This window comes from Drosophila melanogaster, chromosome X (assembly GCF_000001215.4).
Source record: "Drosophila melanogaster chromosome X".
NCBI classification, from domain to species: domain Eukaryota; kingdom Metazoa; phylum Arthropoda; class Insecta; order Diptera; family Drosophilidae; genus Drosophila; species Drosophila melanogaster.
The window spans coordinates 255593-280053 of record NC_004354.4 but is presented as its reverse complement, the minus strand read 5'-3'; the positions used below and the strand labels follow the sequence as shown (position 1 = coordinate 280053).

The 24461-nt window shown below is 39.5% G+C and overlaps 5 protein-coding genes and 1 non-coding gene across 22 annotated transcripts in view, besides 1 other annotated feature; 3 read left to right on the top strand and 3 right to left on the bottom strand.

Moving 5' to 3' along the window:
• CG3777 (uncharacterized protein) overlaps positions 1-351 on the bottom strand; it is a 70802-nt gene extending 70451 nt beyond the window's left edge. The window contains exon 1 of the mRNA NM_130483.3: positions 297-351. The gene's annotated coding sequence lies outside the window, so the exon portion shown is untranslated. The remainder of the gene's footprint in view (positions 1-296) is intronic.
• On the top strand, positions 336-11545 carry ewg (erect wing). Of its 13 annotated transcripts, none has more exons than NM_001014709.2 (9): positions 420-869; positions 5526-6584; positions 6662-6871; positions 7171-7632; positions 8441-8566; positions 8629-8764; positions 8845-8966; positions 10586-10623; positions 10688-11545. In NM_001014709.2, the coding sequence occupies exons 2-9, from the start codon at positions 5637-5639 to the stop codon at positions 10743-10745; spliced, it is 2100 nt and encodes a 699-aa protein (NP_001014709.1). In that variant the 5' UTR covers positions 420-869; positions 5526-5636; the 3' UTR covers positions 10746-11545. The 13 variants fall into 13 exon arrangements, with proteins under 13 accessions (NP_001259094.1, NP_001014709.1, NP_001014710.1 ...); NM_001014710.2 differs by lacking the exon at positions 10586-10623 and adding an exon at positions 8179-8252; NM_001014707.2 differs by lacking the exon at positions 7171-7632.
• Positions 4725-5177: a mobile genetic element.
• A 1255-nt stretch (positions 11546-12800) lies between the features above and the next one.
• On the bottom strand, positions 12801-21589 carry asRNA:CR43906 (antisense RNA:CR43906). The gene is made up of 2 exons (NR_073627.1): positions 20364-21589; positions 12801-13822 (listed from the first exon to the last, which is right to left on the bottom strand).
• On the top strand, positions 13026-14330 carry CG13376 (uncharacterized protein). Of its 3 annotated transcripts, none has more exons than NM_001272161.1 (2): positions 13026-13096; positions 13213-14330. In NM_001272161.1, the coding sequence occupies exon 2, from the start codon at positions 13228-13230 to the stop codon at positions 13807-13809; it is 582 nt and encodes a 193-aa protein (NP_001259090.1). In that variant the 5' UTR covers positions 13026-13096; positions 13213-13227; the 3' UTR covers positions 13810-14330. The 3 variants fall into 3 exon arrangements, with proteins under 3 accessions (NP_001259090.1, NP_001259091.1, NP_001014706.2); NM_001272162.1 differs by having other exon boundaries at positions 13026-13103; NM_001014706.2 differs by having other exon boundaries at positions 13026-13091; positions 13213-13981.
• Positions 16055-21719, top strand: CG13377 (uncharacterized protein). 2 transcript variants are annotated; one of them, NM_001272160.1, is made up of 3 exons: positions 16055-16192; positions 20383-21161; positions 21226-21719. In NM_001272160.1, exons 2-3 carry the CDS (start codon positions 20393-20395, stop codon positions 21447-21449), a joined length of 993 nt encoding a protein of 330 aa, NP_001259089.1. In that variant the 5' UTR covers positions 16055-16192; positions 20383-20392; the 3' UTR covers positions 21450-21719. The 2 variants fall into 2 exon arrangements, with proteins under 2 accessions (NP_001259089.1, NP_569835.1); NM_130479.3 differs by having other exon boundaries at positions 16059-16386.
• cin (cinnamon) lies at positions 21585-24380 on the bottom strand. 2 transcript variants are annotated; one of them, NM_057682.4, is made up of 7 exons: positions 24230-24380; positions 23413-24173; positions 23114-23292; positions 22627-23055; positions 22412-22574; positions 21974-22072; positions 21585-21912 (listed from the first exon to the last, which is right to left on the bottom strand). In NM_057682.4, exons 1-7 carry the CDS (start codon positions 24258-24260, stop codon positions 21769-21771), a joined length of 1806 nt encoding a protein of 601 aa, NP_477030.1. In that variant the 5' UTR covers positions 24261-24380; the 3' UTR covers positions 21585-21768. The 2 variants fall into 2 exon arrangements, with proteins under 2 accessions (NP_477030.1, NP_726659.1); NM_166835.4 differs by having other exon boundaries at positions 21641-21912.
• Positions 24381-24461: the final 81 nt, after the last annotated feature.

Sequence of the window (24461 nt, the reverse complement as noted above, 5' to 3'; positions counted from 1 at the left end):
TCTTTGTAGCGTTCATAATATAAACCTTTAAAAAAAGCTACTAATAAACTGTCTCTTATCAGATACGGAGATGGTGGAGTGCTAGAGAGAAATTTAAAAACTCTTCTAAAAAATAACAAACTAAATAAATATGAAACTATTATAAATATGTGAGTGTAATAGAGGACGTGGCAAGCCCAGGGAACAAATTTTCCCTGCATAGAAAGACTAAAATCTTTTTGGCACCAGAAAACTTAAATTTCTTATATCAAAAATTATTATTATATTATTATATTTATGGATTATTATATGCTTACTCAAAAATATACAATCAATTTTTCAACTAATATAAGTCCGCTAGGGGGACTTGAATTTAAACTTAAATAGCACAATTAGTGGGACCGCCAATCCTCGTTTCTCCTATGCATTTTAGAGTGACCGCTTTCCTTCGACTGCGATATGTATTGCGTGTACATTATCGACGTCTGAAAAAATCACGCGTGCTGTATATCGATATTTGTCATGTACTAAATACCATTCCTCGGCTAAATTAAATCGCAAAATTGCGTCGAAACTTGGGGAAAAGTGCTGGGACAGGCAGCTGAAAACTAAGCTAACGGAAAAGCATCGTGAGGGAAAACAGCGAAACTTTGCGAGCGGGAAATTTTGGAGCTACAACCTAGAAACGGCAGTGCGCAAATGTAAAATGCACGGAATATTCGCATGTGCAGTGTGATAATAAATAAACGCCAAAGAAAATTTTCGGCGCAGGGGCAAACACACCAATGCACAATAGCGGCGGCGCGTTCGTGTGCGTGCGCCTTTTTTTTCTTTGTGAGTGTGTATGTGTGTTATCATAAAGGAGCTGGAAAAACAACAAAAATACACAGGTGCGTATGTGGGTGTAAACTAGTGGTAGGGGTCAACAAATTTTCCGATTTTCCACTGTGACAGTCTATAATTTATATGTGTATATAGAGATTTGTAGTGGCATAAGTGAATGCCCAAAAGTTTCGGAGTTTCTGAGCTAACGGTTCTTGCTGGCTTGTGTGTGTGTATTAGGTTATCATATATGTGTGCTGGTGTATTTAGCTTGTGTTACCGTTACATCGGCGCCGTAAATGAAAATCCAACTGCGAGTGTCCGTAACTTAACCATGCGCCTCAGCTAAAAGTTAAAACAAAGACAGGAAACTCCGATAGGAAGGATGATGTGTAAAGTAGGGTTGTAGAATAGAAACGCCAAACAGGTATCACTTCCAATTGTGTGCACGACAGCACACGCATTTCCCATTTGCATTGGAAGGTATGCGTGTTTTTGATGCATCTGTGTCTGTGTGATTCTGACGTTTTTGGGGTTGCGAAAAACACCCAAACCACCCCCTAGAGACGAAAAATTTGTAGATACACACATGGATAAACAGAGCGGGATGGCTAGCTCACAGCAACCTTCATTGGGTTTTTCCAGTTCCAATAGTGAAGGACGCCACTGTTATAGGTTGTATTGGGGTGGGCTATAAAAGTACAGTTCCAATTGGAACAGGGCAACGGCCAGCCTACAATTACAGATTATATTTGTTACATCTTTTAAATCTAAGGAATAAGAGTATTTTATTTATTTTATGGCCGATTTAAACACATGCCTAACAAAAATAGTTTCTACTCGAGATGAGTTTAAGATAGTCAAGAACATTTAATAGCTCAAACAAATATAAAAATTTAGACATAACAAGAAGATTACATTTTTGCTGGTATTTTCCTGTTTCCCCGACTATAAACTCCTACGAACTCTTACTGTTGGTTGTATATGTACATACATATGTATATTTCTGTCACTGCATTGCTATGAACAGTGGTGGTCTTTGCGCCGACTCCACTGCCGCGACAACCTTCGCATGCGTAACTTGCCTCTCGTTTGTATTTTCGCTGTTATCATTTCATTTTTGTAGAGCTGTGCTGTCCAGCACAGAAAAAAGAGTATGGTGGGAAATTAAGAGAGGGAGAGAGAGAAACAGCAGTACCAAGAAAATTCGATTGTGGGAAAGGGAAAGTAAAAAAACACGGTGGGGTCAATTCTTTGCAGAACATAACAAATTGTCTTATCATAATTTGGTAATTATTGCGGCTGTTAGTCTTGCATGCTTAAAATTATAAAAAAGTGTCTTAAGGTATTTTTAATTTTCCTATATATGTATAGATAGAATAAACGATACTTCGATGTAAACGGCAGTAACTTTTTGGAGTTTACGGAAGCTGGGGTTAAAGAATTTAAATATTCAAAAATAATGAAATATTCACGAATACTAAAAATTGCCTTAAGAATACATATAAAACGCGAAAGCACACATACGCTTACATTAAATAGTAAATTGAGAAAACACCGAATAAGAAGAATTTATGATCGGATACAACAAGAGTATAATTTCTTTTCTAATATTTTGATCAAATTGAAACCGAAATTATGATGTCAAAAACGGCTTTTACGAGTATACGCTTTGTGCGAAATATAAAAACAAACTAGGATTCTTTTTCCTCAATTTCCCTGTGACTTTTCGACTTCTCGATGCAATTACAACCGAAATATATTGAAGTGTATATATGTATATATATATATATATACTTATGTATATATATGTACAGATGTTAAAACAACGATGCTACACTTTTTTAAATTATTTTTTTTTTTATTATTCCGTACCGAATAATATACCATGTGCAAGACAAAGAATACTCTTGGAAAAGGTGCAAGCATATAACATTAAAACTAAGAGAATAATTTTCGTAGACACGTATAGACGGACGTGGCTTTGTCGCCTGTGGTGTTGACACTGATCAAGAATAGTATACATCGCAAATGCCTTCTTTACAGTGTTGCTAACTTCCGACACAAAGTTTAGTTGCGCTTACTGCAACCTGTGGGCATCACTGTGTAGGCCTTAAATCTTAAAGGACTCTAAAATGGCCTACTTCTATAATTAGAAAGAAAACCTGAAGACTACATCCAACAAACGCAGAGCTTTTTAATTTGGCAATACTTTAGGTTCCTTCACACAATTTCATCACCCACCTTTTTCAGAATCCGGATAAGAATGTATATATGTATGTGTCTTAGGGGGTGAACATATACTCTCTCTACTCTTTTCCCCTTTCTCTCATCATCAGATGCCTATTTTGATTACAATCAAGGTTTAGAAGTGTGCTCACTTTTGCTGGGCCACTTTTCTCGATATATGTGTGGCACGCGCAAGTGGGTCGTGCTCACATCCCCTATAAGGACGTGGGAGTTGGTGGTGTTCCCACTGCATTGTTTCGCGGGGGTGATTGGGTAGTTCGAGTAGTGCATGCGTGGTAGTTTAAAAAAGATCCAAGGAAAATAAATAAAAACACTGCATAAGATAGTTTCATCGTGAGGTGCACCTCGAGCTGGGCGAGTTTGCGTGTGTATTCAGTGCGGTGAAAGGTGTGGGATTTAAGGGGTTGGTTTTTTCGGAGCCCGAATCTCTCCTTATACATTCCTATTAGGGGTGTTGATAACAGCTCATATATCTGAGCTCTTCTGGTTTAAAGTAAGGGAGCTTTAATGGAGACACAGTAGTGCACGTTTAACCGAAGTTATAAGAACATTCAAGTAATAACATTCATAACACATAAATAAAGTGGTATTTTTAATAAAGCCCCTGGACAGAGAAAGACGGCGAGAATTCCATATACCCATTTCAAGCAGCAATATTGACGCATGGGCGCCGTATTGATTTTTTACTGCGTCGACGTCGGAATCACTCCATGGGGTGGTTTGTCGTTCTTTCTCTTTTCTGCCAGATAGTGCCTTCTCTTGCTATCAGCTAGCACCCTCTCTTTCTGCCGCCGCGTTGCCGTCGTTGGATTTTGAGTTTCTGAGCAAACGCAAATAGAACTTGAGCACAGAGAGCGACTAAAAGCAGTGTTGTGCGGTTCGTTAGCGGCCCTTATCTCGTTCCAAAAATTACTCATTTTATTTTTTGTACTACAAAAAGTGTGTGCCAAAAGTTAAGAGTTGACTTAGGATATAAAAATAACCAAAATTGAACAGAAAATTAACTAGAGAAACTACCTAAAAAATAGTTGCCAAATCAACCAAAACAAATTCCCGATTGCATTGCCCTCAACAACACATCAATCTAAAATACCTGAGGCAAGCAAAAAAATAAACGAACATTTTTTATGGTTACTGTTCAACCCAAGCAGCAACCAATTTTCGAGCTCTATAACAGTGCGCACGTGCAACGGTCCCCAAAAAAGCGAACGAGAACGATATACTTGAAGAGATAGAAGATTTAGATTACAAACCTGAGCGGGAGCATATGCTTGGGGATTCTGCGCAGTGAAAAATACACCTAAAAACTGGGAGAATGAAAAAATTAAAGAACAAGATTAGTGACTGGTAACAATGAATAAAAAAGTAATATTAAAGAAGAAGGGATATTCAAATAAATAGAAATTTTGTATAGAAAATACAATTCCAGAATACCAATATTAGAAATTATAAACAAAGCTACCATAGAAGAAATAAGAGTCCGAGTCAAAATCGTCCTGATTGTTTCCAATTTCTTAGGGTGGCCTGCCTGTGTCATATAGACCTTATGCTTAGTGTATCTTTATATTTATTTGCAAATAGTACAAGTACCCAAGTCCCGCCGTTTCTTAACTTTCAAACAAAACCAATACGATCTTAGGATAGTACTTAGGTACTTAAACATACGAAAAAACAAGAGAAAATGCTATAGTCGAGTTCCCCGACTATCAGATACCCGTTACTCAGTTAATGCGAATGCGAACGAAAAAATTTAAAAATTGCTCGAAGGTGTGAGCGTGACCGGTTCGGCGGCTTTAGGGCGTGGCAAAAAGTTTTTCCAAATCGATACAAATTTATACAACTAATAAAATTATAAAAAAATATCTAACAATTTTTCAAAAATGTGATCGTTGCAGTTTTGGGCGGTTTTAGGGCGTCAGAGTGGGTGTGGCAAAAAGCTTTTTTAACAAATGGATAGAAATTTATAAGACTAATAAAAATGTGAAAAAATATCAACCCACTTTTGGGCGTGGCAACATTGGTCAACTTGCGCTGCGTCTTTGTGTCCAGAATCTATATGCTGAATCTCAACCTTCTAGCTTTTATAGTTCGTGAGATATTGACGTTTATACGCCCAAACGGACATGTATTGTTGCCGCTGCGTTTGTTGTCGAATTATTCTGATTTGGGGTGTTGCGCAGCTCTGCTACTTCTGCTTCTTCACTATTAAGCAAACAAACAACGAACGAGCGTGGACAAATTGTTGTGTTGTATACCTCTTTTTAATCTATGAGTAACATGTATAAACATTGTTGATCTGTATTCTAATCAACCCTGTGAAAGCTACTATGGTCTTGGGTTTGAAAAATAGGTGCATACTGAGTAATTTTACATTTCGACCACACCGTTCTTTTCGCTGTATGCCTTGCATAATTTACCGTATTAAATACCTTAACACTCTCTTAAGACATTCCCGGCTTTGTTTTTCCGAACAGTTTTATCACACTGTGCATGCGAGTAAGACCGTTCTCAATCCAGTGAGTAAGGCTTGAGGAAAGAAGAGGATCGGAAGCAGAAAGGTTCAAAAGGGAATCCCCACCGCCAAACTGGCCACCACAAGCTATCGGCTAGTCGTGGCGCCGGCGGGCAGCCAAAGGAGTTCGACTGGAAATGTGGTTGTCACCACCACCTCCTCGGGTAGTCACTCCTCGAATGGGGCTAACGGAGGTACAGGAGGAACTTCTGCCGGGAGCAGCACTTTGGGAAGCGGCCTCAACGTGACTACAATAACAGCAACCAGCGGCGGCCAGCTGCAAAGTGCCGGCAACACTTCCCAGAGCAACGGAACCACCTACAAGATCGAAATGCTGGAAGAGGATATCCAGAGCTTGGGCTCCGACGATGACGACGAGGATCTAATCAGCAGTGATGGCAGTTTATACGAGGGAGATCTGGGTTCCATGCCAGTGAATGATGATGTGGCCCACCAACTAGCGGCCGCAGGACCAGTAGGCGTGGCAGCAGCGGCAGCAATAGCGAGTTCTAAAAAGCGAAAGAGACCCCATTGTTTCGAAACGAATCCCTCGGTTAGAAAAAGGCAACAAAATCGATTGTTGCGCAAGCTGAGAGCTATTATCTATGAGTTTACGGGCAGAGTGGGCAAACAAGCGGTAGTTTTGGTGGCAACACCGGGTAAACCCAACACAAGCTATAAGGTTTTTGGAGCCAAACCCCTGGAAGATGTGTTGCGCAACCTAAAAAACATTGTAATGGATGAACTGGACAATGCACTGGCCCAGCAAGCTCCCCCTCCGCCCCAAGATGATCCATCGCTCTTCGAACTTCCTGGCTTGGTAATCGATGGTATTCCCACTCCCGTAGAAAAGATGACCCAAGCGCAGCTAAGAGCCTTTATTCCGCTGATGCTCAAGTATTCTACGGGACGAGGGAAGCCAGGATGGGGCAGGGAGTCTACCAGACCGCCCTGGTGGCCAAAGGAGCTACCCTGGGCCAATGTGAGGATGGATGCCCGTTCAGAGGATGACAAACAGAAGGTGGGTGGGGTGGGTGTTCCAACAGCCGCCCCCGATCTCCTTTGAATCCTATTAACTGTATGAGTCTCCCTCTTCAGATCAGCTGGACACATGCTCTACGCAAGATTGTGATCAACTGCTACAAGTACCATGGAAGGGAGGATCTGCTGCCCACCTTTGCCGATGACGAGGATAAGGTTAACGCGTTGATTTCGCAATCGGGCGACGAAGACGAGGACATGGAGCTTTCAAATCCTCCTACCATCCACACGGTGACGACAATGACGCCGCCGACGGGCAACAGCAATGTAAGTATAGCACAGGTTCCATTAAAAGGTTATGGTTTCAGCTTTTATTTATGTTCTCGGATATAACCGTGTTGGGTTAAATACAAAAAAAAAAAACACTTTTATTTAACCTAAAGTGTTTTCACATTTTTGGGTTTTAAATAAATGTTAAATGGTTAGGCTACCCTATTTTACACGAACATAATTTGCAGTAGTCGAATGCGACTCCCCTGTGATAAGTCATGTCCATTATTTATCCGCAACCGGCATATATCGTATTACTAATCCATCAACCAATCCACATCGAATCATCATCACAGCAACCGCAGCAGGTGAATGTTGTGAAAATCAATAGTGCTGGAACAGTGATCACCACCCACACGGCCCAAAGCAACACTCCTGCTCCGACAATCATCCAGAGTACCAATAACCAGCATGTGACCACGACGGCTACGCTGCCCGCCTCTACAAAGATTGAGATTTGCCAGGCGCCGGCTCAGAATCAGCAGCACCATCAGCACCACCAGACGCACTTGCCCAACGCTGTTCATATTCAGCCAGTGGCCGGAGGACAGCCGCAAACAATCCAGTTGACCACTGCCAGTGGAACGGCGACCGCCACAGCGGTTCAGACGACAGCCGCCGCCGTAAGTGCGGCACAGGCTCACGCGCATTCGCAGTCCCAGGCTCACTCCCAGTCGAGTGCTAACCAGACGGTCACTGCCCAGCAGATCGCCAATGCTCAAGTCTGCATCGAGCCAATTACGCTCAGCGATGTTGATGTTCGTACTAATCCGGATGAAATGCCCTTTAAATTGCTGTTGTGCTTCCCAACCGAGCCGGGACTAGGGTCGGGATTTGTCAGACTATGCACATTAGGATAGCAAGATACCTTTTATTTAAATATCTATGTAGCTTTAAACGCTTACTGTAATGGTTAAATGGTTTCTATGACAAAGTATGTTGAGATTAGGTTTCATTAGACGAATTGACGTAACGCAGATTATAAAAAAATTAGTAATCTTATTTTAATTGCATACAGATACAACGTTTTAAATTAACCAAGCCAATTCTAACTAAATTGAAACTAAGGGTTTTTATGTATCTACATAATAGCAGATTTGAAACTTTTGTGCATACCTTACAAGCCCCACTCCCTTTTCCTGAAACTTGCATTAACTGATTGATGTTTGGCTCAGTATTGCGTTTTTATTGATATTACTCTTCGTTAATGCTTAATTTTGTTGGTCCCGATTTTCCTCTTATTTTATTTAAGTCAACCTAATATTACCTGATTTTTTGTTTCGTCTGCTTGTGTTCTGTTGCAGCTGATTGTTATCGAGTTATTGGTTATTTCCATCATTATTTGCATCCGCCACAAACTGAAAAAACACACCCACATGTAAATACGACTTCCGTCACTCTAAAAACACAGAATCAAACATTTTTATTTTAAGAGTTATTAGTACTGCTTGCTAAAATTGCCTTTCAGTAGTTTTTTTTTATACTTAAACTCAATTACGGCGTTTTGGCTTAGACATATGAACCTTTAATAAGTTAATAACTACTGTAATTAACTTTAATACACAGTACACCACGCAAACGGTCCTCTCACAGAACGCCGATGGTACCGTATCGCTAATCCAGGTAGACCCAAATAATCCAATTATCACACTGCCGGATGGTACAACTGCCCAGGTTCAAGGTGTTGCCACGGTAAGTACATTTAGCGATTACTACAAACGCATTCGAGTCCTTACTTGCAACTTCTTTTTCAGCTCCACCAAGGTGAAGGCGGTGCTACCATTCAAACCGTTCAGAGTCTCACTGATGTAAATGGTCATGAGAACATGACCGTAGATCTCACCGAGACACAGGATGGGCAAATATATATTACAACGGAGGATGGCCAAGGTATTTATTGTCGTTGTGTACTTCGAGTGCACGACACCTTTATCGTTGCTATACGCACTTACCGAACTCGCATTTTTTAGGATATCCCGTTTCGGTGAGCAATGTGATCTCAGTTCCCGTCTCTATGTACCAGTCGGTAATGGCCAACGTGCAGCAGATCCAGACGAACAGCGATGGAACAGTGTGCCTCGCGCCGATGCAGGTAGATACAAGTATCAATCGCTCCACCAGTACCGCCGCCAGTTCCTCATCCTCTTTGGGAAATGGCGGCGTTCAGTGCTATTCGCTGATCTCAGCGGGATCGTCAGTCCTAAGCCGGCGCAGTGGTGGGGTGATTGGGCATCAGGTCACTCCTGGCGAACGTTACTATCTAGCCACAACCACCTCCAGCAGTTTAGGGCTCAACAACAACAATAATTGCACCCTAGCAAATAACAATAATAGTGTAAAGATGCCCATAGTCTTGGCCACTCCCAGCATTCCGCAGGTGGCCAACAAGAGATCCACCGGGAAAAGGTCCACCGGGGTTAGTGGGGGAGATGATGTAATGGTTCAGAAGCGTGGGAGACCCAATTCCTCTTCAAGAAGCAAATCCCAGCTAAATGCTAATGAAAATGCCCACTCCTCCGGTACTTCCTCTTCCATCCGTTGTGTGGACAGTGCCAGTTTAACCAACGTGCAGCTTCAACTGCCGGCCATTAAACTGGAGCACTTGGGGTAGAGTTTCCCATTTAATAATTCATATTATCTCGAATCTAGTCAATTACGGCTTTCCTCAAATAGAAAAATAAAAAAAATGAAAAAATGCACTTGCCATTTAAACTTAGACGCGCACATTGTGAATGCCAAAAAATCTAAATAGTTATAGCCAAAGGAAATCCCTCAGTTACTAACTATACAAATTGAATTTAGTGCCGGGAATAGAAAACCAAAAATTTTTTTGAAAATTTAAACCAAAAATCAATTCTAAATTAAAAACTAAAGTTGTTCCTAGTTTCCAGAACTACAAAACATAATATAGTTTTAGCCATTTGTTTAGTTGTTAAAGTGTGGAGTACATATATTTATGCACGTAAACTTACTAAGAGCGCGAATCAAACCAAATATTAACAAATTTAAGTTGTACAATTACGATAGTTTTAGCCTGTAGGTATTAAAAAAAACAGGGATCAGCCAGCCTACAGTTAGACGTACCTGTAACCCCGTGAGTTCTCGCTCCATACCACTTTTTTAGCCACCATGTAATCTTTTAATGTAGTCATTCGCATAAAAAATGCACAAACGCGGAGAAATGAGTTTACGAGATATAAATGTGCTATATATGTGGAGGGATATTTAATATATTCTCCTGAAAGTGGATCCAAATTTTATTTTATGTTGATCTATTACTATTTTCTTTATTGTTCTTGTGTTTCAATGAAATCAATATTGATTTTACCGTTATTATTGTGTTTACATGTTTGATTTTCATATCGCATTATCGCAATTTGAATTGTTTTAGCCCAAATTTTAATTTAATCAAGCCAAGTCAATTGCAAAAGAGGGAGAATGAAAAAGCAACAAATTTTATTTAAAAAAAAGCGATTGTTGTGATTTTAATATAATTTTACCTTAAAATATTTGCTTGTACATTTTGTAAACTGAAATGCTAAATAAAGCCAACAATTTAACTTCAAATTAATTTTTATTTTTAATTATTGTTGGTCTCAGAATATACATTTTTTGCTTGTCCTCATTTTATATTGAGTTTATGTAAGTATATTTTGCTATTATACATTTTATCTTATAATTTTATACTTTATGTTCTTTTCTTTTAACCAGATAGGAAAACTGGAGAATTTTCGAGGACCCCTTGATCTGTAAAGAAATGCTATAAATTTGCTCTTGTACTAACTAGCTGACCATTTTTTTATCTCCTGAAAGGTGGAGAATGGCGACCAGCTGGAGACCATCACCATGTCGCCTGGAATGCACCAGATGATGATCCAAGGAGGTCCTGGCCAAGAGCCGCAGCTGGTCCAGGTGGTCAGCTTAAAGGATGCCACTCTGCTAAGCAAGGCTATGGAGGCCATTAATTCCGGCAACGTAAAGTCCGAAGACACGATTATTATGGAACAATAGCTGGAGCCCATAGAAGGCATGATTTCGCCTGGATTAAGCGATTGACGTGCCATGTTTTCTGGGCATCGTAGCTCTCCTGACTGACTACCCGTCTATAACTTAGGGTTCCTTTTGCCCCACAAAAAAAATGTTTTCCAAGTACCTGAAAGGTGTTGCTAACGGAGACAGAAGCAATAGGAACCCCATGGTCCCGTCTACCCAAATATAAACCATCTAGTCATCGCATGTATAGTTAAGAGTGCTTTCCACCAGGAAAGGACTTTAGACTTTGCATATATAAATATCTTTAACTACTCGTAAAACCCTAATTCCTACTATTTTTTGTGAGTTTTTTTTTGCTCTAAAATAATATAAATCTAAATTTTATTAGCTATAAAATTGTAACAAACGTATGCCGAGGTGTAAACATTATAAGCGTTACTTGTAGGTGGGACTTTACATATATGGTAAACTTGTGCAACATTCGCTATGTCTAACCAACTGAATAAAAAATTAAGAGAAAGATAAGAGTTTATAACTTATACAATTAACTTAGGACAACTCATAAAGAACGCAATGCAATGTAACCAGAGAGCATCACATTAAACATAACGTATTATATAATAGCTAACGATTATCGTTACTACTCATAATTATTAAATAAACAAAAGAGTGTACAACAAGTCAGTCACTTTTTCGTAAAAAACATTGATATATAGGGGGATGGATGCGATCAATGTTTTTAAACCTTGGTCAGGATATGCGACTTTTGAGCTTACAGCTATATTAATCTATGACAGCTATAGTATATTGACGTAAGAGCTCGGAAATCGCTGAAAGTTTGCCCGCCGAACCCACGTCTCTTGATTAATTCACTGATTGCTTTTGTCTTGCTGACTAAACCCTAGCTTGAACAAAATTGTGGACTAGGGGGAGAAGTGGTCACACATGCCAAAAGTATTATAGGTTCATGGAGGCAGCAAACACGTTTTCTTTGCACTGCATTGTAGCTTAAACTGAGCGAGCCCACGGGACGTTGACCCGCTGATCTACTACACTGCAGATGATGCCGGCTCTGGTGGATTGACCGAAATGAAATGTAACTGCAGCCTGCCTGGTGGGGAATGATACAATACAATACTAAAAGTGAAATTCATATTTAAAGGTTTGTAGTTCTTAAATATGTAGTTTAAGATAATAATAACCACACAAAAATAACTTTATGAAATCCTTTTTTTGTCTGCAAGAAATTAAGTCACGTAATCAATCAAATCTTTATGTATTAATCAAATGATTAATTTATATATTAAATAGGAAATCTTATGCTAAAGCAATATGATGCTTATGAAAGGCCCTTTTCGTTCTCAAATCATCTTAATTTTTGTAATTTGTTGGTATTTCTCGATTTGTGGATGCATCAATTGCGCGACCACGGCCGAAATATTTATTCGAATAGTAATCGTGATTACCTCTGAGCGATTTTGTCAAAGTTTTTGACCAAATTGCCATCGATACACCTAGATGCAAATTAAATAATAGCATCGCACAAAGTCACAAGTTGCAAGTTGGTCTGAAGTTGCTATTGTGACTGGCAATGGTGCAAATTATGTAATGGGAAAGGTGCGCCATCAACTTGTCTGTTGGGAGATGTGCATTTACTATACAAACAAATCTTTGGCTGCCTAAAAAACTATTGCAGATGCAGCAATCGGATGGAGTTGCAGTTATGAGTTGTCTGTAGCTTTCGCCTGCTGTTTTTTTTTTCTCCGTCCATTGGGATTTGAAAACTAATGTCCATTGTTGAATCCTCCCCCTGACGATGATGCGGCATCATTTGGCCCATATTACGACAATAACACAGAAAAAAAAAACAATGGTATTTCTCAAAATTCGTATATTGTAGTTATTTAGGATAAAACAATTGAATTTTTTATGTCGAATTTGCTTATGGCAATAAACCTATATGTTTTTTAAAGTATCTTTGATCATAATATATACATTTTTTTCATACCAGTGCCTCGGCAACACTTCCAACATCTGCCAACCACGCAGTTAGCGTTAAAAAATGTTTTTCCTTTTGCCAACTGGCAGAGCCAAGCTTTTCCGGTTAAAGTTATGTTGCACCTGGTTTGGTATAAAAACTCTCGCTGCCATCTGCAGTCGTGTCAGTTGTGGATTTGCGCTTAACTCACTAGTTAACCCAAACGGAGTGTTTCAAGCTATGAAAGTACGGTTCGTTGTAAGCCAGGATAACTATTAAATTATCCTGCATAATCCAAAACTATTTTGCAGGCAGCCTTGCTGGACATTTTTTTTAAAGTGATTGTAATAAAGTTTATGCTTTTCAGGCCTTTGTGTGTCTTATGCTCATTGGAGCGGCCAGTGTGACGGCTAACCCTAAGCCCGGCGGAGGAAGTAGCTGGTCCTCTGGAGGAAGTGGAGGCGGTTGGTCATCGGGAGGTGGTGGCGGTGGTGGCCATGGCGGCGGAGGAGACGTACAAATTATTAAAGTTATTACCGAGAGTGGGTCATCTGGTGGCGGCGGGGGAGGAGGTGGATGGTCCTCTGGAGGCGGCGGAGGAGGAGGTGGATGGTCTTCTGGCGGCGGCGGGGGAGGAGGTGGATGGTCTTCTGGAGGTGGCGGGGGTGGCTGGTCCTCAGGGGGAGGCGGCGGAAGCGGCAGCGATGTAAAACTCATCAAAATCATTAGTCTCGGAGGCGGTGGAGGAGGACATAGTGGTGGTGGAGGAGGCTGGTCTTCAGGAGGAGGAGGCGGAGGTTGGTCATCAGGTGGTAGTGGTGGCCACGGAAGTAGCGGAGGTGGCGACACCAAGGTCATCAAAATCATCAAACTGAGCTCTGGAGGCCATGGAGGTGCCGGCGGCGGTGGCGGCCACGGAGGCGGCGGTGGTGGCGGTTGGCAACCCGCTGGAGGTTGGGCCTAATCCTAGTCCAATCCTAGAAAGCCGTCAAATCAATCTTCAACCACTTTTGTAAATACTGTATATATGCATCCAAGATAAATTTTTTTTGTTATTGTTATATAAATTATGTAGCAAAAGGTACTTGCTTGTAAAAACCAATTTGTTTAATTAATAAATGTACCCCAGTACACACAATATAGGCGAGAAAAAATGGAAATTGGATTAGTACTTAGTACTTAATTTTTATTTTGAAAGTCCCAAGAGTAGACGTTTCAAAAAGGGAACAAAAAACATAGCGAAGACCACCTAGAAACTAAAAGCGAACTCAAAAACAGTTGCCTACTTTTGGGGAGCGCATTCAAACACCAGGTGAACGAAAATATAAAAATAAAACATTACGTTCTGGAACTCCTGTTCGCCTGGTAATTTAAACCGAAATTAAATTTTTATGGCACAAAATCGCCTGAATGAGTAATGAAATTGTATTTTTTGGCAAAACTTTTGAAAACAACATAGAGGAGAAATTGTAAGTTTTTCATTCTGTACATTCTGTATGGAAACATTTTCTGTTGAATACAGGTGAATAGTGAATTTACTATAAAATTAAGCAAGTTATGTATTCAAATGTTAGACAACTATTTTTATAGATTTATCAGGGGTTAGTTCATAACATGGCCAAAACAGATATCACCGCTAATATGCAGTCTGTTTCGTACTGCCAATAAACATAGCTAACTATCCCTATCACTATTTTCATTATTATTATATTATTAAACTCTTGGACAGCTATTATAAGATATAACCGCTTAAATAAATACTATTTCGTACTGCCAATAAACATAGCTAACTATCCCTATCATTAAAATTTGCGAAAAATGGGAAAAAAAAAATTAATTTTTATTTCTTCATACAGGACGATAGGGAATTTTGCTACGAATTCAATGAGGTTGACATTTAACTCTTTGACAGCTGTTTTTAATGCTATTGAGAAAATACTGATTACTTTTTACCAAAAATAAACAAAATAAAAATTGCCAAAAATAAACAAAATAAAAATTTGCAAAAATCGGATATTTACAAACGGGTTTTTTTTTCATAACTTGGCCAAAAAAGATTCACCGGCAAAATTAGGACTACAGATTGTTGTTTGCCAAAAAAAAAGAGCAAGATAAAAATGTTGTCTCCATAGCTGCGACAAAAAATTGTATCACAGGTATTTTGAAGACTGCTGTTTATAAAACTAGCTAACTGTCCCCATACCTATTTTATGTTTTTCGAATACAAACTAAGATCTGTGAAAAATAGAAACTACCAAAGGATGACATTCCAAAACAGGTGCCAAGCTAACGGGTGTCGAGAAACGCGTAAAGCAAGTAAAGCCTTTTTAATTTAAAAAGTGGATAGGCTAAACTTTATATAATTTTTGACACTTTGTCTTTAAGCGAACGGCGGCAGAAGAGCCAGATTCCACCGACTTCTACTGGAAAAACTCGTTTCGCGTTTTTTCTTAAGCGTTGAACCAATATGGTAACTCCTTTTACTGACCAAAATTTCAGAGAGAAATTCACTAAACGCACCGAATGTTTACCTTTTCATCAACAAAATAATATTGGCTGCCTCAATTTTCGCTTCTTGTACATGTTCTGTATAGGCTTTAATTGATATTTCTCTTAAACCATCAACAGGTTTTCGGTCGACTTGGCCAATTGCAGTTGGAACCAAACCGCTTCTTACCCCCTTTTCTTTCAAGCTGGCAATTTTTCTTGTGTTTCAGGTTTTCCTTAGTGCAAAATTGAGCGGAAAAACTCGGCCGATTTTGCTTCCAGTCTATATTCATATATCCAGCTCAACCATTTGGCACTTAACACTGCAATTACCAGCGAAATTTCAATATTTCCACAAGGGACTTAATCGCCGGAATCATGATACTCTTACATTCGTAAAAGTTATTGTGCGCTAAAAAAGGCACCCATATTTGTCAGGCACTGGACAGGTTGTGAGCCTTCAAAATGTGGTATGTAATATAGTGGTTCGGGAAGATTATTCATATTCATGTCTCCGGACCCCAAAAACTTTAAAACCAGTTAAGGATCACCAGCTATCGCTTGACATTTGTTCACCTAACACACGATCACAAAGCGAGTTTTAAAGAAGGCCTTTACAAAAGGTGGGGGGCACGACTCTACGTGATGGGGCCGAAAGACTTCGTCTACGACGCCTGGTCTTCGGCTATTTTTGTTCGGTTAAGCAAACCCGAAATTCAAGCCACCAGTCTTCAGTTCAAACTCAGTCAATAAAGTCGCAGTGCGGAAAAATATCGCAGACTCGAGAGTTGAAAACAACAAATAATAAGTAGCATAACTCTCTCTCTGTCGCACTCAATCAGGCCTGGGCCTGGCAGACTGTGTGTAAAATAAATAAATCAAAAAACAAAATTCAAGACATTATAGTGAATTTAAAGTGAATTATCAAGTATATATTCGCGTCGCGTTGGAAAATATACTTTTTTTTTTTTTTTTGTTTCTATAATAAAGTTTTGTCTAAGTGTAATTCTTTTAGCCAACCAGGTTTTAACTTTAATTAGACACATTCCAAAAGGTGAGCTCCAAACGTGTCTTAGGGCCAAAAGCTGGGCCTTCGAATGACGACGGCACGATCCCCCACATTCCCCGCTTTGTATTCCGATTTTATCTTGGCTTCAACTGCAGATTTTTCCACACTAGCTAAAGCGTGTTTAGCTTTGCATTCCGATTTTATCTTGGCAACAGAAACAATAATGCGCCAGATATAATTATTAAATCATGGCAAGCAATGGCTTGAATGCAAAAAGCAACAAGTTCTGATATGGGGAAACCGGTTCTGGAATAGCTCTTCCACAAGCTCGCACACAAGATTGTTGATCCTGTTGCTCAAATCATTTAAGATTCAGACAGGTTCACTTTTAAATTTGGATGCATTTATTAACTGAGTACCGAAAAAAATTAACCGTTGCTACGCTTTTTGAGAATGTGTTTCTTTGGTTCAGAGCCCGTTTTCTTAAGTATTTTTAACTCTATTTCAGAGCTTGTTTTTAAACAGATTTAACAGTACAGATATGATAAAGGTAAACCATTAACTAAATTCGACCAAAATTATGTTCAACACCACACTCTTCTGACATAAAAAAAAAAAAAAATGAAAACACAGGCTATAGACGAGTGCCATGACTGCAAAGCAAATGCAGATATATTTCTATATAATAAAAATATTTTTCGAAAGTGTATAGATATTTCGTTGTGGATTCTTTGTCAGTTGCATGGAAACGGCGTATACGCAACAAAAAATTATTAGGCATGTCCAAACAGAGACATATGATTAAAATTCCCGAAGCATACGCAGATCAACCATCAAAAAACCTCAATTATAAAGTGGAAACACTAGGAAAGGAAAGTTTGATGACAACGTCCTAAATGTTCGCGATTACACTGAACTTTTTTTTTATTTTTTCGAATTGACTGCCACTGATGGTTAAGTCAGCAGAATTTGTTAATCTGTCTGTCTCTATTTTATTATCGTTTCCAACCGTTCTGTGCCTATCCATTTGATGTAAGATATCCTTGACTTTTGGGGCCTTCCCGCAGAAACAAAGATGTTTACAGTTATATACGTGTAAGCCCTTAAGCATCAATTGATTAAGTCCCATCTGATTTCGTGTATGTTTCCAACAAGAAAAAAGCTTAAAAGTGCATAGAAGGCATTCCAAATGGTTGCAAATAGAAAATAAGAAATAATAAAAAAAAAAAACATTTCAGAGAAGCAATTGACTTTGTTGAAATAGAAATAGCTTTGAAAGTGGCACAAAGCAATTTTAATGCTGAATGGAGCGTGAAGTTGTTCAGCTGCAACGCAAAGCATTTTTTAAGATTTTATTTTCGATTTTTGGGCCAACAAGAGTAGACATCTAAATTTAAAATAAAGTGCAATTATACATGACACACACACGATATCCGAATTTGCTTATGAATCAATAATTGGTTTGCAAACAAAAATACAAAGGTTTTATACATCGAAACAACTTTTTACACAACCTCGTCGTAGCAAGATATAAATATTTGCAAGATATAAAAATGAAATATCTTTAAAAAGAAAGACTTATACACAAAGCTATATAAACTGGAATTGTCATGCTAACAAAAATTATCTATACATACTTTATACGTTATCATCAAATACTTTCTTCCTTGCATAGAAACCCTTTGATTGAACTCATTTTATCCTAGCCAAGGGAACAATTCGGTCGAAAGCGATGGTAGATTATCATTTATAGGTTTCCTTTTACTACTCCCACGAAATGTAACCACATATTGATGGGTCGCAATAATGATGTCATCCGATCCCAAATTCTCGGAGTAAAGTGCCATCACGCCCGTGCTTAGCTCACTTGACTGGAAGCCGATGATCTAATCTTAATGGGGAATAGCAACATCAACAATCGCCACTATCTTACATCTGAACTTGAAAACAAGCGGAATATAATAAAAAAGTGCTGGTTGTGAACTTCAATAGAATGGCAACGCCGTAAACTTAATCAAAAACAAAGAACTAAAAAGAAAAGTCTTGCAAAGATTTTTAATTCATTGCAGTGGGTATGTTAAATCGTGGCCAAACACGATAGATTCATACAATATGTATATAGAACAATGAAAGTAATGTACTTCACATCTTAGCTCAGATACGAAATCTTGTAAATATAATTCTTAACTAAAAATTAAATAAATTAAATTCGTTAAATCTTCTCACTAAGTTTTTCCAATTTCCTCGTATTGTTTGATTGCCATAATGCTTTTGTTTTTTAAGCCGTTTGTTTGTTTTATTACCTAGCCGGTTGCGGTTGCAGTATCACTGTATCGGTAGTTTGACCAAAATCAGCGTACATTACGTTTATCCTACACATAAATTCCGCGAGTAAGCCCGAAATGCTGCAGATATGGCAAGCCCATTTCCGAGCGTCAACAAATTTCTTTCAGCTTAACAATGAAGGAAAACGGTGAAGCAGTCAGAGTATGTAAATTTAACAGCTAGTTCAAGCAAAAGATAAAACTGTCATTATGCCTTTAATTTTCATAATTTACCTCGAAGAATTATTTGATCACCAATAAATTTTTTTTAATAATGATCAAAAATCAAATATCAAAACTTCAAGCGGCGTAAACTGATACCGACTGGAACTATTTATTTGCTGTGTAATTGGGTTAAAAAGACTTGTCATAGCTCTTCAACTAGAGTAGTATGGGCACAAACTCTCAGTTCGGTTCATCCCCTGTCTGTAAAACGCACATACCAGACCCCATCCTTCCTTCATTTTCCTCATCAGAAGTGGAAAGTCGAGAAAACGTAGTCATAGCTTACTTCCAAATGGTTGGGTACGCCTCGCTGGACACGTTCGTTTGACGTGTCCATGGATCCAAAAATACTTGGATAGCTATGTATCTATATGCCGTTACCCCACTTGGAACATTTTCGATTTCTTCAAGAGATCGGCCGAATTTTTGTACACGCGTTGAAAAATGTGCAATAATTAAATAATTACAAATAAAAAGAGAGGAAATAGTGCAAGACAAGCGTAAAGTTGTTATTTGAGGCTCAAGAGTCAGACTGAGATGTACATGCATATGTATACGTGTATGTATATCCACTTCATATACTGCAAGTGCAATCTCAGGTTACCCAACTCTAGAGGGTGATTAAACTCCTCGTTTGGAAGAGAAAGTGTCCAATAAAGTAAATATATACGTGTTACACACATTTTCGTTATCAAACCTTTATAAACTTCTTGATGTTTAATTTCCTAACATCTTAATATACCCAGACTATATAAATTCAATCTCTGGTTACCGAACTCTAAAAGGTTATTAAACTTCTCGCCTAAATGAAAAAGTGTCGATTAGATCCAGACATAGTTTCATTAAAAAACATTTATAAAGTTCTTAATATTTAAATACCCAATCTCATATATATTCTTAGAGGTTTAAAACGCATTGGGTTTATTATATATTGCTTATTGTTTATTATTATATTGCATCAAGTCTACTGCGATTCTTCGGTCACTACGAGACACCGCAGAACTAAAAAGGATTGCATATTAAGACTTCAGGAGAAAGTGAAATTAAAAATTCTAAAATTTATTATATATATTAATATATAATAAGAGCTGTTCGAGGTCGTAGGGATAAATGTCATTGACATCTTGCTCAAAACGCATCGAATGAAACATCAGTTGTAAAAACCGAACACCTTAAACATTTTACGATAATGCCCCAAAGCTTTTGAGGTTCGTGTTACATTTGCAACTGTATAGCACTTCAGATTGCTTAACTATTTGCTATTTATATACAATTTCTTTCTTTTTTTAATTCGGCTATATAATCAAATCCTCTAAAATGTACCAATTAAATGCACTATAACGTTAAACTCTTGCTAGGTTTAAATATTTTTATGAAGATTGCCGACTGAGTAAATGTAAGAAAGATCATCTGTAGTCAGTATAAAACAAATTACATTTTCAGTTCTACCACATTGTTCACCTTTAATCTCACCTTTTTTCTGCTATTCCAGCGATGTCATAATGGAGGCAATGACCATGCTGGTGTTGGGCTTCCAGTTGCTTGCGCTTTTTTCGATCGCCGGCGCGCTGCTTATCTACCTGATTTGTAAGGTGCGCGAGGATAGCGCATCTGCCAATGCGGATAGTCATCCCAGTCGGGTGGTCCTGATAACCAGTGCGGATACCGCATTGGGTCTTCAATTGTGCACCCATTTGGCTAACAAGGGTTATCGGGTTTTTGCTGGAATGAAAGAGGCCCAAGATTCGCTACCCGCCAAACTTCTTTGCGGTTGGATGAAGATCCGAGAGTACAGTGAGGAACCCATTGCAGGCACAATTATTCCGATGAGATTGGATGTCACCCGAGAGGATGTGCTTCGCGAGGCCACCGTTATTATAGGCGCTAATCTAAATGCAGATGAGCGCGGTATTGCGGCCGTAATTAACACTAGTGGCAGTGTTTTCCGAGGCCAGGTTGAATCGCAGAATGTCCAGCAGTGGGAACACATGCTCAGAACCAACATCCTGGGCACCTTACGTGTGGCCAAGGCCTTTGTGTGTTTTCTCCGTCCGACACGTGGAAGACTCCTTTACTTGGGAGGAGTAAGTGGAGGTGGAAATGCTCGAAACGAAGGTGATGGACTGGTTGCCTTTAACGCCTCACGCGTTGCCGTAGACAAGTGTGCCGAAGAGCTGCGCAAGGAGCTGCATCCCTATGGCGTCAGTGTGGTCGCTTTGGATACATGCGGCATGACGGCGGAGTCATTGTACAAGGCACCAGTGGCACAAAGTAATGTTTTCCATCATCGTTGGGAATCAATTATATATAATTTTATGTTTGTAATTTATTTCAGCCATGTCCTTGGTCGTTGGGGCTCCTACGCAGTATACAGCGGACGTGCTCAGTCCGGACGCTCTTCATGTGATCGAGCGGGCGTTGTGGGACTATGTTCCGCAGCAGCGATATGCGCTTCTAAGTCATAACAAATACCAATTTGCGTTGCCATGTCGCTCCTCGCTGCGACTTCAGAGGCCGGTAGCTTCAACAGTCGGCGAGAGCGCCAGTCAGTCGGTTTAAAATTTGTCTTCTTCCATTTCCTGTACATATGCTCCTGATCCTGATCCCATTTAGTATAACGCGTCTGATCCTGCTCCTTTCCCTAATTTAATATTTTTACAATATATTTCGATTGATGTTTCTTTTTTCTGTTCTGAGGGCTTTTATAATATTTACTTTTTAATCGTTTTTGCTCACACTGCTAACGGTGTAATTGTTGAACGTTATATTTAATGTTATCATACATAAAAAAATAAAGATAATATATGTGCTGTCTATATATGTCTGTCCAACTTCTGGAATTTATACCTTTGTTTTACATTTTACGTTTGTGTAGTTCTTATTCGTACTTCGAGATAAAGTCAAAGCGCAACACGGAGGCCGGGAAAATTTCACCAGCTTTCGCCAATGGTCGATCAGAAGTACGTGCAGGAAGGTTTATTAAAACATCGGCACCAACAATGCTCTGCAAGCGACTACTAATCTAGAATAATCGCAGGAAAACCGTCATAATATGTCGTTTAATTTAAGGAAAAGTGGCTTACTTGATTTCCATTGACGCTCGCGTATAACTCTCCAGACTTCGAAATCACGGAGGCCCGAACGAACTCCGGGCGGCTATCTAAGCTGAAGTCATTAAGCAACTAAAAGAAAATATATTAAGAAATTATTCAAAATTTTAAGTGGCTTTTTCTTCATTTTACGTATGAGCACTTTAATGTACATATACGGAAAGGAGATACTCCTGTTGATTCTAATTTAAATGTTATAAAATCTTTTCCATTAAAAAATCTGTAATTTGTCAAACTATTTCCTATTAATAGCTTCCAAAGAAGTATGGTGACGGAAACATTCCAGCAATTTCGAGAGCAATCTTTAGTCCTCACTTTGATTGATGATTGCCAAGATATAACTACCTTCAATCGTAAAAGTCTGTCGCCATTCACAAATTCACTATGTGGTTAAATTGGATTGGAACCTACCTTAACGTTAAGCACAGAAAGGGAGCACTTGCAGCGATCCCAGCCAGCAGCAAAGCGTATTGCGGGCAGCGCGAACAGATGAAAAGTAACGAATGCTGAAACTGGGTTTCCGGGCAGACCAAAGAAGTACTTATCTTTCCGACTGGCAAAAGTCATGGGCTTCCTGAGGAACACAAGATAAATATAGCACTAAGCGTTGAGGGAGACAATATTACCCTGGCTTTATGTTTACTCGGCCGCAGTGAATCCTAAATTGAAGGTCCTCCAACACGGACTTTACGAAATCCTTATCGCCCATTGAGACACCACCGCTGCAAATGACAAAGTCCACCACCTCGAAGAGCTCCAATAGAGATTCCTTAGTCCTCTGAAAGCTATCGCTTAGCACACACGTATGCATGCAGTTAAAGCCAAAGTAAACCAGAAGCTCGGTCAACATGGTGGTATTTGAGTCAAAGATCTTTCCCGGAGTAAGCTGATTGCGCGGTGAACACAGCTCACTTCCAGTGGACACTATAGCCACCTTAGGCTTCGATAGTATCAACCTATTGCCCACGGAAGCCAGCAGCGATTTGACCACCACGGGAGAAGGATCTAGAGCAGGAAAAATTCGATCATTGGTGCTTAGATCGTAGCCCACAGGCCTAAGGAAATAAATCAAATGTTTTATTTGGTTTGTCTTTGATATTTCGCAATACATACCTAACATCTAATCCAGCTTGTGGCTCCACCAAAATGTCAACAAGGCTTTCCTGGCCGTTCTTATCTAACTGCAGCAACTTGGTGTCCTCCACTTGCACTACGCAATCTGCCTCCAGGGGTAATGGTGCCCCTGTGTTAATTTTGTAGCACTCATCCTCTGCCAGCGGCAAAGAATTAGGCTGAAAACGAATGGGAAGTGTGTTTAAAAATCGAGACAGGATTTTAAACTTCCATTAAACATTTACTCTCGTTCCCTCCTGCTTATATAGATTACCACTACAAATAAAATCGAAACTTACTGAATCTCCGGCGGCTATGCATCCCAAAACACGCTTAGTGCCAGAAAATCCAGTGGACTTCATGGCATAGCCATCCTTGATGGAAGCCCTAAAGGGCGGAATGTTAACCGGCGCGTTCATTTCCAACAGAATTTTGTTCAGATTGGCGGTCTTTTGTACCGTGTTAAAGATAATTGAAAGCACTTCTTGAACGGGCAGCATTGGATAGGGTGAATTCCGATCAGAATCTGTACCAGTTCCGGTTTTGTGAGGACAAATGTGGCTCTTTTGGGCGGATCCTTGGACCTCAGCATGTGTTTTCCGCACCAGGGACACATCGTCACCTATAAGGTGAACAGCGTGAGGCAAAAGTGCACTAATGGTCTGGAAACACTCTTTTACGGCCTTTTCGCTACCAGGAAGGTTTAAGATGAGAGTATTTCCTGCAATGCCACAGAGTCCGCGGGAAAGAGCCGCATATTGGGTTTGTTTGATGGACTCCAGTGTAATATACATGGAGAGTTGTGGGCATTCCTTTTCTAGTAGCTGCCTCGTGGCCTCTGGGGTCACATCCCGTGGTGCAAATCCCGTTCCTCCGGTAGTCAGAATCACTCTCAGCTCCTCCCGATCGATCCATTTACGTAGCTCTTGCTGTATGATATCCTTTTCGTCCGGAACTATGTTTCCAATCACCTGGGTATTAGCAAAGGTTTCACCGATAAGTTGTCTCAATATAGGACCACTTGTATCTTTCTCCGGCTCCTGCCAACATGTGTCGCTAACTAGGGGTATAAAAATCATGAAAAGTAGAAGTCTATGGGGATAAAAGCCCACATACTAGTCAAAACTCCAAAGGTAATCGATTCCATTACGTTAACTACACCGTTTCCAGCTGCAACCACTGACGATACTCAATTAAATTGTAAACTACAATACATAAATTAATATGCATGCAACCATTTTGCTTCTAGTTATCGATAATTCAGTAAAGAACTCTGGAGTGGGAACACTGATTACAGAAACAGAAATATTAACCCCACAATGGGCATGTCATGTCGAGAAATAAATAA

What these genes read in the sequence shown, in the direction of transcription:
- cin (NM_057682.4), bottom strand. Translation starts at nt 24,260, where the DNA reads ATGGAATCGATTACCTTTGGAGTTTTGACTA. An exon ending in CGAGTAAACATAAAGCCAGG is followed by an intron (nt 22,575 to 22,626) that starts GTAATATTGTCT and finishes TGTGTTCCTCAG; the next exon opens with GAAGCCCATGACTTTTGCCA. An exon ending in TTTCTGTGCTTAACGTTAAG is followed by an intron (nt 22,073 to 22,411) that starts GTAGGTTCCAAT and finishes ATTTTCTTTTAG; the next exon opens with TTGCTTAATGACTTCAGCTT.
- CG13377 (NM_001272160.1), top strand. Translation starts at nt 20,393, where the DNA reads ATGGAGGCAATGACCATGCTGGTGTTGGGCTTCCAGTTGCTTGCGCTT. An exon ending in CAAGGCACCAGTGGCACAAA is followed by an intron (nt 21,162 to 21,225) that starts GTAATGTTTTCC and finishes AATTTATTTCAG; the next exon opens with CCATGTCCTTGGTCGTTGGG.